This window comes from Rhamphochromis longiceps, linkage group LG14 (assembly GCF_057381845.1).
Source record: "Rhamphochromis longiceps isolate RC_006_pf linkage group LG14, R_longiceps_female_GT1.1, whole genome shotgun sequence".
NCBI lineage: Eukaryota > Metazoa > Chordata > Actinopteri > Cichliformes > Cichlidae > Rhamphochromis > Rhamphochromis longiceps.
In genome coordinates, this window is record NC_140570.1 from 25,676,317 (window position 1) to 25,688,478 (window position 12,162).

Here is a 12,162-nt window from a genome sequence, read left to right on the forward strand (position 1 = left end):
ATACATATATATCTACACACACAAGTACATATATGTACATACACTTTATTTTTTTTATTTTTTTTTGGAATCCATACCAGCAATGGTAAGAGGACAGACATTACAGAGCACACTAAAACCCATCATTGAGTATACTGTGACCAGACCAACTGTTTGTAGAGAAATTTAAATCTATGAATATTTTTGCATTGTTTCAATTGTAAACTCAGACTGTTCCAGATTTTCACACCACATACAGACACACAAAAGCCTTTACGGGTTGTTCGAGTTCTGGGTAATTTGAATTCTCCAAAGCCTCTCACATTATAAACCTTTTCTCGAATTTCAAATCTAGTTTGTAAATTTGCCGGTAAAAGTTTAGTAAAAGCTTTATACAAAATTATGGATGTATTGTAATTAACCAGATCCTGGAATTTAAGTAACTTTGCCTGAAGAAAGAATTTGTGAGTATGATCTAGATAACCAGCCTTGTGAATAATACGCAGTGCTCGTTTCTGTACTGTGACTAATGGATTAGTTGTATTTTTATATGTATTTCTCCACACTTCCACACAATATGTAAGATATGGAAGAACCAGGGTACAGTACAGAGTACGAAGTGCATCTTTATCAAGGAATTGTTTCACTTTGTTCAAAACTGCGAGGCTTCTGGAAATTTTGGTTTTTTTTTCTTTGATGAGTTTCTAGTAACCGAGACAACAGAAATCACTTCTCACTCATGAGAGCCATTAATCTGATTGAAAGACACAACAGTTATACTTCATAAACATTCAGTCTCAGTAATAAAATTGTATAAATTATCTTTATGTTTTAAAATCTAAGTACCCTGAAAGTGAGCACTATAAAACTAGATGCTAGATGCTAACAGATTTTTTTTTAAACCGTGGAACAGATTTACAGACATACGTTTTCCACATTGAAACCCAATGTTTTTCATTCTTGTTTTTGATTACTGCTTATATGTGTCCAGATGTAGTTTCTGAAACAAGAAACACTTGCTCTGCTTTTTCTTTCTCTTTTCTAAGTGACTAATGAGTCTTTAAAAGTAGTCAAATTTCTTCATCTTGTCGGATGATGTCCGCCCACTGGTGTTAATCACTACTGAGAGCTCAACAATACTGACGTAATGATCTTCCTTTATAATCCAATTTGTGCCTCTTGCTGTCATCCGTTGGAGTTAGATTGTGACGATGTTGTTTGTCCATTCAGAGTTTCTCACATCTCATCCTGCAGCTCTTTATATCCAGCTGGGCCCCAGCGCTGAGCTGGCCAACCTCCCACAGTTTTTCTTACACGTGTACCTGTCTGTTCTGCTGGCAAACTCTGACCTGATGATACGCCACCTGCCTTTCTGCAGGTCGGGAGGAGCACTTAACAACAGTTGTTTTAGATCTGTTGTTAAAGGTCAAATGTCACACCAATTTTCAGAGGAGGCGTTTGTGTGAGCTTGTCATTGGGCATTTCTTGTCAGCATCACCTCTTCTGACACTGTTGATGAAACTTCCCTCTGGCATGCATCATCTGGCTGAAGCCTAATTAGTGACAGATGCTGTTAGCCGCACGTGTGTGTGTGTGTGTGTGTGTGTGTGAGCGAGAGAGAGAGAGACAGAGGCAGGCCTGCAGCCACACAGATAAAGGTTATCATTCCAAAAATATGTTCATCTGCTGACTTGTTTCCAGCTTAGCTGTCCCCCAAAACGCTGCAGAGATTGTGTGCGTGTGCACGTCAGAAAGCCTCATCAAAAAGCTGACATTTGCACCACAGGACGTGGCGTAGAAGCTGATCAGGCCCGAGTCTTCTAACGTGCCCATCATCCCCGTTCACTCCAGCGGTGGGATGGAGGAGGAGTACTTGTCAAACTGGATTCCTCCTCACAGTTCTGGAGAATTTGTGTTTCTTTCCATAATGCCTGCAGCACTGGCATTAGCATGGCTCAGCTTATGAGCTTTAGAGGAATATCGGCAAGATGCTAGTATAGTGTGGCGATAACTCTGTCTCGGCCCCTTTAATAGATGAACGTGTTGTGCCGACAATGCTAATTGACTGCTGTGGACATTACATTTTATTCACTTCCTTGAGTTACAAGGCTGAGGACATATTTCTCCTTTTAATGGTCTCATTCTAAAGGTCATGCTGCCTCATCTGTCAGGCCTGCTAAGTACACATGAATTACACAACATCCAGACAGTCTCTGTAAGTCAAGTTCTTTCCCATTCATCTCATTTCTTATGTATCAGTTCAGTGCTTGTGAACTTTTTCATCCTGTGAAGTGGGACATGACAGAATAATTTGAGAGCCAGTGTGTTATATGTGCTGCTTACTCTCCTTCTCAGTCATGTTGTGAACCTCAACACATTTCTGTAGCCACTTCTGCTGCTTTGTGCTCATTATACATGTAGTCATGTTGATATTACTGATTTAAATCATTGTGAGGTATGTTGCCTAGATAATTTCTCTCTGTGCAGCTACTGTAATTAAAACGTGTTATTTATTTTTAAATAGGGAAGCAGCATGGTGGGTCTGTAGACTGTGCTGTGCCTCATATTAGCGTTTGGAGTTTGTTCTCACTGTGTGTGCGTGGGTTTTCTCTCAGAGTTTCGGTTTCTTCTGCCATCATGCAGGTTAAAGATCACTATCTGCACCCAGGAGCCTCTCATAAAAGAGATTGTTGATCTCTAGAGTTTGCCTTCGAGGTAAAATAATTAAAAATAAATTAATGCGTACAGTTCATAGAGTCCTTTCTTAAACAGGATTACCTTAAACAGGATTTTAATAAATTCATCAGTTTTCCAGGGCAAACAAAAAGGTGGTTGTTATCTGATTTTATGGCTCCAAAAACACTCCAAAACATAAAGCTGGTCAGTTTACTCTCATTCAAGGATTAAGCAGTTAGAGAGAATCTGGAAACGATGTGGAAGTAGATGAAGATTACATTTCCGATGCTCGACTCATCACTGATAGCATTTTTTTGGCTGCTGCTTCTTCTTTTATTATTGGAAAACTCATCTGATCGCCTGTCTGCTGGCACACTGAGGTGTAGACACAACACAGGCACATGTTCAGACACAGAACTTTCTCTGCTTCTCAGACTTTAACCTTGGTTGTCTCTGACCTCCTCCAGAGCTCTCAAACTACTTCGGGACAGACGATAAGCTGGGCCCTGTGGCCTTGAGCATCCGCAGAGAGAAACTGGAAGACACCAAAGACCTGAAAGACCAGTACCAGTACCGACTCATCGTCAGGACGAGCGAGGTATGCGTGTGTGTGTTTATGTGTTTATATGCTGATCACGGGGGTTTCCAGTCAGAGTCTGTTAATTACTCAACTGCTTTCAGTTTCTCCAGGCCTACCTGTGACACGTGCCCTCATTATAACCTTCCCTCTGTCCCCTCGCCCCTCTGCTCATCCCTCTTCTGCTCTCTGTCAGTGGAAAATTCCACCTGCTCAGTCCAAGCACATTAAAGCCAAACCAAACACGGGCTGCTCCCACAGCCAGCTACTTCTCCTCTTTGATGGATCAGACACTCATGATGTGGTAAATGATGGGCTGATGATTGTAGAGAATTAGTTTTCAGATTCTCTGCATCCATTCTTGGTTTTTTTCAGAGGTTTTACTTCCACAGTTTCCAAGACACAATTTTGGAAAGACATCTTTGTTCAGAGACACAACTGATGATTATTTTCCTACTAATTAATGTAAATTGTCCATCTCAGTTTACCGAAGTCAAGTAGAATGACTCTTGTAGTTTGACTAACAGTCCAAAACTGAAAGACATTAAGTTTACTGTAACTGAAATAGTTGGAGACTATCTCGATGCGGGGCTACCAATTCTAAATTATCTGAAGGTGTGAATGGTTCTTTCTCTGTGTTAGCCCTGCAGCGTGTCCAGGGTGTATCCTGCCTCTCATCCTATGACAGGTGGGATAAGCTGTTGGAAAATGGATGAAAATTCTGGAAATTAATAGTTAGTGCTAGTGTTCACACCACTTAGACCTCACTTTCTGCTCAGCTCAGTCTTATGGGTTTTTTTTATTTTTATTTTGTGCATGGTTGGCATTTAAAATGATAACACAGCACAGTTTGTGTCAGAGGTCTTGTGAAGTAATTGGCTTAATCTCAATCAATATATTTTACCGGTTTAGCATCATAAAGACCGCTCGAACAACAAGCTCGCCTCTCCTCATTGTGTTAATGCAGTCTTAGCCTGAGTGTGTCCTTCTTTGTGGCTGTGCTGTGTTGTTTTTAGCAGGATTACATGGCTGCCTGGCCTCATCACTGTAGCTCTGGTATAACAATGGAGCCTCTCCACCATCTAAGTACACAGAGCTAAGCTAACAGACACAGTCCAGGCCCACTGTTCCCACACAGAGAAAAAAGGAGATTGATTGCGGACTTTATTCTCTCCCACTCAAGCCACAGCCGCTCTCAAATATCCATCCCCCTAAGCCTGTCATTTAATTCTGTGCTGACACAGCAAGGTGGGGAGACTTCCTCTTTCTCCTCTGTCACACATTCAAACAGCCCCCCCCCCCCCCCCCCCCCCCCGATATTTCTGCTCAGCACGTCGCAGTCACTCGTTCGGCCTTGCTCACAGGCTGACGAGTTGAAACGATATCTGCGTAACTTCAGCCGTGGGTCGGTCGGGCTTCATTTCCTTGCGGCAGACCCGAGTCGCTGAGGTTCAGCTGTCTCTCCGGCCTCTGCCAGCTCCAGAGACCGCCATACATTTTTAATCAGTCTGCAAGTGAGAAGCAGCAGCCCACTCCTCCCAGAGGTTATTATAGTCTAACTGTTTTGAAGCAGGTCAGTTCCCCCTGATCAGGAAGCAGCACAATACTGAGCAGAATCTTGATTCACAACACCGCTGAACTTAAAGCCTCCATGCAGACGCCTGTCACTGCGTGCGTGTTTGACAAACAGGAAGATGCTTCAGGGCAGCAGGGCGCCATTAATGTGATCTGATGGACCGACCTGCTTCAGACTCCCATACTGTGAATCATCCAAACCCCTTTTTCTCAAAAGTGTAGTACAGCGACCTCTGACCTCTCTCAGTAGAGTTCAACATCAACATTATTGTTACTTTTTTACGGCAATGCTGCTTTATTATTTCATAAATACCCAACCCACAAAGCCAATATGTCTGATACACTAAAGTTCAATTCACTTCAGAAGTTTTATGTCAACAAAGAAAAAAAGGAACAAGAAATAAATCCAAAAAATAAGAATTTAAAAACTAAGACTGTTCTTATTATTACTTAATCTAAATATTTTTTTTATTTATGTTTAAGGTGTACAACATAAATGTCCAACCAAAAATCTAAAACTTGAGCCCTTAAAGGAAAAACACTAAACAGCAGAAAGCATTAAACTTTAAGACCATGCAAAAAGAAATTTACTGCTTAACTATTTAAATTTATCGATGGGTTAAAAAAATCAAAACAACAGCAATAAATCCAGTGGTTTTATCACAAACAAGAACGATGCACATCATCACATCATTAGCAAGGCTGGTTACTATAATCACACTGATCTGTTGTTTCCCACATCATGAGGTTATATTCACTGTAACACCTTTGGGGGGCGGAATATAAATTTTCTTGACATTTCAACCATGACACTTGAATAATATTTGTTATGTAGGAAGCTCAAATTGCTTCCAGTTTGTTTTGTTTTTTAAACTAATGTTGTTCTGAACCCACAGCTGGTGACGCTGCGCGGCTCCATTTTAGAAGATGCAGTGGCGTCTACGGGGAAGCATGGCACCGTTCGGGGTCTGCCACTCAAAGAGGTCCTGGAACAGGTCGTCCCCGAACTCAACGTGTCCTGTCTGAGACTGGCGCTCAGCACGGCCAAAGTCACAGAGCAGCTCCTTAAACTGGATGAACAGGGGGTGAGTTTACGGTGCACTGAGTGCACCGAACAGCTGTTCCAGCAAGCTGGAAGACTGCAGAGTAAAATTGTACACTAATAAGGGGAAGCTGTGGCACGTGGTGTTCTCAGGTAGTGTGTGAGACTTGGGTAACTGATTTAGTGCTGGTGCAAAGTGCAGTGTTGTACAGGGAAAGCTGTAAGAAAAAGGGTGTGGTACGTTTGAGCATGAGTGAGTAACCATACAAGCTGTAATGTTTGGCCATGTTATCTCACCTTTCATTTAATGGAGGGAGAAGTGTAGGGTGGAGGTATTTTGCCAACAACTGAGCTGTTGGGTTGTTTGTGCAGGTGGTTTATAGATCAACAAAGCTGTGTGTAAACAAGTCCAGATATACGTTACTTTTGGGTTAAAAGCTTGTTTGTTGGCATTAACCTTCAGAGTGCTGTGTTTCAGCTGTGTTTGTGTGTGTGTGGTCTCTCAGCTGCTCGTGCTTGTTCTGCTTGTGTAATATTAACATCGTGTCTCTTCTGCCTTGTAGTTAAGTCAGAAGCACAAGGTGGGTGTTCTGCTGTGCCGTGCAGGGCAGAGCACAGAGGAGGAGATGTACAACAACGAGGAGGCATCGCCCGCCTTCTCTGCCTTCCTGGAGCTGCTCGGGGAGCAGGTGCTTCTCAAAGGATTCACCAAATACGCTGCACAGCTCGACACCAAGAGTAAGAACGCTCTGCAGCATAGCATCCGCTTTTAGAAATCATATTTTTACATGTTGGTCTCATTGCTGAAGAAGTGGTTTCAATGTATTATTTCATTACTGTTTCCTATTCTCAAAAGAAAAATGCAAATAAACTGTGAAATGAGTATTTTAGGTTTTAAAGGATGTTCTTCATAAAGACACTCACTTGTCTCGATAAAGCCATAAAGAATGTTTACACAGTAACTCCTGCAGCATCTTTAGTTTTCATGAATTCACTACATTTAACAGACTCATCAGTCAGTAATGTTGCATATGTGTCATAAAACCGGGGGTTACACAGTGAATGCATCATCAGAAACTTTGACTAATGTGTGGTCAACAGCTGCTGACTTTCAACAAATATCTTTCCTCCAGCGGACTCTACGGGCACCCACTCCCTGTACACCACCTACCAGGGCTATGAGATAATGTTCCACGTGTCCACCATGCTGCCATACATGCCCAGCAACCCACAGCAGGTAACAGCCCCACCTAAGTAAAGCACCAACACTGGTGTACGTCTCTAAAGAAAAAAAAACATCCAAGTCGATGCTTTGTTGTCACACAGCCTTTGAAAGCACGTCTGTGTTTGTTAGCTGAGGCTTCTTCTGCTATTTTTTCTCTGGCTCGTAAACGACGGCAAGAATTCATGAAGTGGAAACTTGTGACTTTTGTCGACCTCTTCATTTGGAATTTTTTGTTTTTATTCAGCCTCTTGTGTTTTTATAGTCTTTGTTTTCTGTGTCTTGGTATTTCTTTCCTTTCTGGCTGTCTCTTCTTTCATTGTTTGTCTGGATCAGAGTTGGGTGGGGTTCAGCAGTGTAGTTATTAGTATATTTTCTTCCTCTTACTTTCCCTCTCTATCTTTTTTTTTTTTTAAATTTGACTAAATTTTTCTTCTTGCATGATCTTCTGGATGCTGTGCGTTCCCAGCATGTGCTGGTGTCGCTCAAGAGTGTGTAAAATTCAGCATGTTGGTATTTTTTACAGTTTGCCTGAGTATTTGCGTAAGAGCCTGTCTCGAGTGTGCACATGTGCCTGCAGGTGCTCGGGATTAGTGCACACTTTTGAATGTGTCAGTATGTCAGAGCAGAGCAGTTTAGGCCAAAGAGGTGTCATTAAACATACATTAATCTTGTTAATTAAACTTCACTGTTGCCATATCCATACCAGCAATCAGTTATTTATTATAGAAAAAGCTTTTTGATAATCTCCTCATCTTTTAGTAACATGAGAAAATGTGAAATCGTTGAAATGTTCGAACAGCTGAGTGTTGGTGTCAGGTGTTTATAACAGCACAATAACTCCATCCAGAGGCTTTAGGGGCTGCAACAGCAAGGAGGTTTACTTACTCAGTTGAACCTCTAGATGGCATCATCTCACTGCAAAAATAACCCTCAGTGACTGGAGAAGCAAAAGAAGGTTGAAACATAAGCTGCTGTGATGACTCCTGAATTCAGGATAAAGGAGAACACTAACTTCACCTGCACAACTGTTCTTGGGTTAAATGAACAATGAAGAAATTTGCTGTAAATAACAGGTGAATCATGCATATGAAGGGTCACATTCAAAACGCTGAAATAGAAAATGATGATATGCTAATACATAAGAGGCCCCAAATAGCCCAGATTTTCATGCTACTGTAAAAAAAACATGAAGTGCAATTCAAATATTCACACAGCAGCCTGGGTATGAGTGAAGGATGCTCCTGTGGTACTGCACAGGAGCCAAACAGTGGGCTGCATTACATAATTGGTATTTTCACACTTCTCTTTGCAGATGAAGAGCAGATTGGCAAGCACCGCACCACAGACACAGCCTGCACTGTGTGCCACGTCTCCTACATAAACGCAGATAGACAGACAAGCTAACGCACACACACAGACACAAATAGCCCACACAGAACCCGCAAAACAAATTACGTAAAGAGCTGTTGCTTGGTGTCTAACAGCGAGTGTCTTAATCTCTCTTTTCCCCTGTCGGACATTCTGTCGTTCACTGAGTCAGTCGTGTGAATGCCAATTACGCTCGCTCGTTTTTATTAATTTATCGTTTTTATGTCTTCTCTCCTGCTCAGCTCCTGAGAAAGAGGCACATAGGGAACGATATTGTCACCATCATCTTTCAGGAGCCCGGAGCGCTGCCCTTCACCCCGCAAAATATTCGTTCACACTTCCAGCACGTTTTTGTTATTGTTCGTGTTCACAACCCCTGCTCTGAAAACACCTATTACAGGTAAATGTTTACATCAGCACAAACTCATGTTTCTATACACGTGGTGCACGTTATTAATTAGGATCTCACTTCCAATACTGTTCCCGCCTCTCAGTGTTGCCGTGACGCGAATGAAGGATGTGCCCCCCTTTGGACCACCCATCCCCAGCGGCGTCACCTTCCGGGACCCAGAGACCTTTCGTAACTTCCTTCTCGCCAAAGTCATCAACGCAGAAAACGCAGCACACAAGTCTGAGAAGTTCCACACCATGGCGACGCGAACACGGCAGGAGTACCTGCGCGACCTGGCCGAGAACTATGTCAGCAGCACGCCGCTGGATTCAGCCGGCAAATTAAACAACCTCATCTCCCTCGCATCTAAGAAACGGGAGCGCACGAAGGCGAGAGAGGGAGCGGAGCTGGGTGCTGCCGGGGCGGTCGCCTGGAGAGTCCAGGCCCAGGACTTTAGCGGAGGAGGGGGAGCAGAACTCCCCTGTGCCTTGGGTGTGTCGGCTGAATACATCGTCCTCATAGACTGCTCCACCAAAGAGGTGGTGTTCAACTGTTTCTGTGCAGACGTGATCGGCTGGACGCCGGAGCGGCTGGCACTGAAGATCTTCTACGGCAGAGGAGACCACATTGCAGTTCGAGTGCCAGAGGGAGGTGCACAGGACATCAGGGAGATGGTGCAGAGGTTAAAGGTGAGACCTTGGAGCAAAGACTTGATCTTGGGATTTGGGGTCATACAGGCTGTGCTGTAAGCAGATCTTGTAGAAAGACTACAGTGCAAACACAGTTGTGTCATGTCTTGTTTACTTCCTTGTTCTCCAGCCTGTAGTTTTCTTTACATCCTTTGGTGTGTGTGTTGTTTTTTTTATTGCTTTGTTGCTTTCTCACCAACTCTTAGAGTAAAATAACATGAAACTTTCCTCATCTGTTTGGATTTGTGCCCCTGTATGTCTAGTGCAAACAAGACATACTGCTTGCACAAAATTATTCTTTAGAGCTTCCTGTAGTCAGAAATGTTTCATGTGGTTATTGAAGTTTATTAGACCAAATCAGTGCAACACCTTCATTCTTTTATACTCCTTTAAGCTCAGGGGATTTCCACAGTGGATGTTGGTTTTCATTCCACTGAAAAACTAAATTCAAAGGCAAGTCATTGTGTCAACATTCACACTGTATTCTGTGTTTTGTTTTTTTTTTGCTTTATGTTTTTGTGGTTGTCTTCCTTTTTCAATGAAGCTATGCCACTGTCTGCACTGGCTCATCTGAGGCCTTTCAAATTGTGATAATCTCTGAAAAAAGTGATGAATTAAACGCTGGGAAGAGGAGATTTCCTGGACTCGATCAAGCTTTGAGTTAATCCAGCAGAAAATGAAATATTTAAAAATGAGTTAATTTTACTAAAAGCACCAAATACATGCAGAGTTGAGACTGAAAAGTTGACCCAGTGCTGGGTAAGAAGTCATCATCACCTGGTTGTTACTTTGCTATGATGATCTTTAGTTTGTTTGTCCATATATATAACAAGCTAATACTGTAAATCTGATATGATTTTTTTTTCCTTCTGTTTGTGTAGTTGTTGACAGTGGGATGTGAAACTGTGGATATGACACTAAGGAGAAATGGACTGGGACAGCTGGGCTTCCACGTTCGCTTGGATGGCACCGTAGCTGAGGTACCGTCAGATGACCAGATCTAATTTTGAAGCACTCTGAAGATTCTTGGCCGCGCATAAATGCTCTGCTTTTGTTTTGTTTTTCATCCAGGTGGAGGAGTACGGCTTCGCCTGGCAGGCAGGCCTGAGGCAGGGTAGCCGGTTAGTGGAGATCTGTAAGGTGGCTGCAGTGACGCTGACGCACGAGCAGATGATTGACCTGTTGAGGACATCGGTGACAGTCAAAGTTATCATCATTCCTCCATACGAAGAAGGCGGGCCTCGTAGGTGCGTGGCAGTCTGCGTGTGGTTTCCTTTGAATCCTGTAGAGCTTCATTTGTAAACAGCTGTCATGAATGCAGATGTTTGGACAGTGGGTTACAGCACAGGAGCGCGCTCAGTGTAAGTGGGCAGAAGTGGAAGGACAAGAGCGAGCTAGAAGAGAGCGCAGGACACTCATTACTCCAACACACAAAAGCCTGGCAGAGATAGTGGCCAGACTCCAATGTTCTGATGATTCTGTGTGGGAGTGTGTGAAAAGAGGAAGCGAGCAAACAGAGAGAAAGAAAGATGCGTGGCTGAAAAGGAAGCGGGCGAAATGAGGCACACAGACAAAAAGAAAGAAGCATTTGTTTAACGTGAATTAGCTACAATCCGCCTTCCTTTCTTCTTCATATCTGCTCATCTCTGCTATTGTGTCACTTCCTCTCCTCCACATCATTTATATCTTTTCCCTGCCGTCACCCTTTTCCATCCTTTCATCCACACACGAGGCCTTGATTGAGACAGAATAACGAGACCTTATGAGACGCTGATGTGGTGTTACTGAGGTGAAAAAATAACCGTGTGTGTGTGCGCGCACACTTGTGACCGAGAACCAGAGCTCCTAAATACAGTAATTGTGTCAGGCTGTGTGATCGCACAGTGGTTAGATTTCTTTAATGCTGGAGGCAGTTTAATTACGCCAACTTAAATCCCTTTGACACACACACATGCACAAACACACACATGGTACTGTGGCATTGGAGCAACTGATAATTAGAGTCTTGTATTTCATTCTTCCTCTCTCTCCCCATCCGACTCATTTGCTGTTGTGTGCCAGGCAAGCAGATTGCATGAGATTAAAGCCTGGAATCTGCAGGAGAAAAAAGGTCCACAAAAAATATAAATAAATAAATAAATAAAGGAGTGGAAGTGATTAATTAAAAATGCACGCCCTGTGCGAATGAAAAGGACAGGAAAAGAGGGAGGGAGGGAGAGAGTGAAAGAGAGAGAGAGAGAGGGAGGCAGGGTTGAGTGTTATGAGCAGGAGAGGCAGAGAAGCGCTGGGTGAGGAGGACGTGTCTCAACACCGCCGAGAGTTAGAGCAGTGGGTGGAAGAGAAAAAGAAAGAAAAGAGAGAGAGAGACCAAAGTTGGAAGGGCTTTTTCTTTGCCGTTCTTTCTCGGCTCTGAACGTGCAAGATGGACAGATACGACGGGGAGAAGGTGTGACTTCTGGCACTGTGTATTTGACTGTGTGCGTGCACGAGTGCGTGCGTGCGTGCACGAGCTCCAGCTGTGTCACATCAGCCAGCGTGATGGGAGGAACACTGAATGCCGGCAGATTGAGGCTCTGCTCTCTCTAAGGTTTGTGCTCTCTTCCTGCGTTTGTGTTAGCCCGCGCTGCTGTTATGTAACCG

The 12,162-nt window shown here is 43.3% G+C and overlaps 1 protein-coding gene across 3 annotated transcripts in view; it reads left to right on the forward strand.

Moving 5' to 3' along the window:
• The window catches only part of sipa1l3 (signal-induced proliferation-associated 1 like 3), an 89,617-nt gene that overhangs the window by 65,248 nt on the left and 12,207 nt on the right, over nucleotides 1-12,162 (forward strand). For all 3 annotated transcript variants that reach the window (XR_014907351.1, XR_014907352.1, XM_085380989.1), the window contains exons 5-12: nucleotides 3,123-3,253; nucleotides 5,704-5,892; nucleotides 6,413-6,587; nucleotides 6,983-7,086; nucleotides 8,685-8,842; nucleotides 8,937-9,522; nucleotides 10,404-10,502; nucleotides 10,594-10,769. Coding sequence is in view for 1 of the 3 variants with exons in the window: in XM_085380989.1 (XP_085237115.1) it covers nucleotides 3,123-3,253; nucleotides 5,704-5,892; nucleotides 6,413-6,587; nucleotides 6,983-7,086; nucleotides 8,685-8,842; nucleotides 8,937-9,522; nucleotides 10,404-10,502; nucleotides 10,594-10,769 (1,618 nt within the window). In the remaining 2 variants the exon portion in view is untranslated. The remainder of the gene's footprint in view (nucleotides 1-3,122; nucleotides 3,254-5,703; nucleotides 5,893-6,412; nucleotides 6,588-6,982; nucleotides 7,087-8,684; nucleotides 8,843-8,936; nucleotides 9,523-10,403; nucleotides 10,503-10,593; nucleotides 10,770-12,162) is intronic.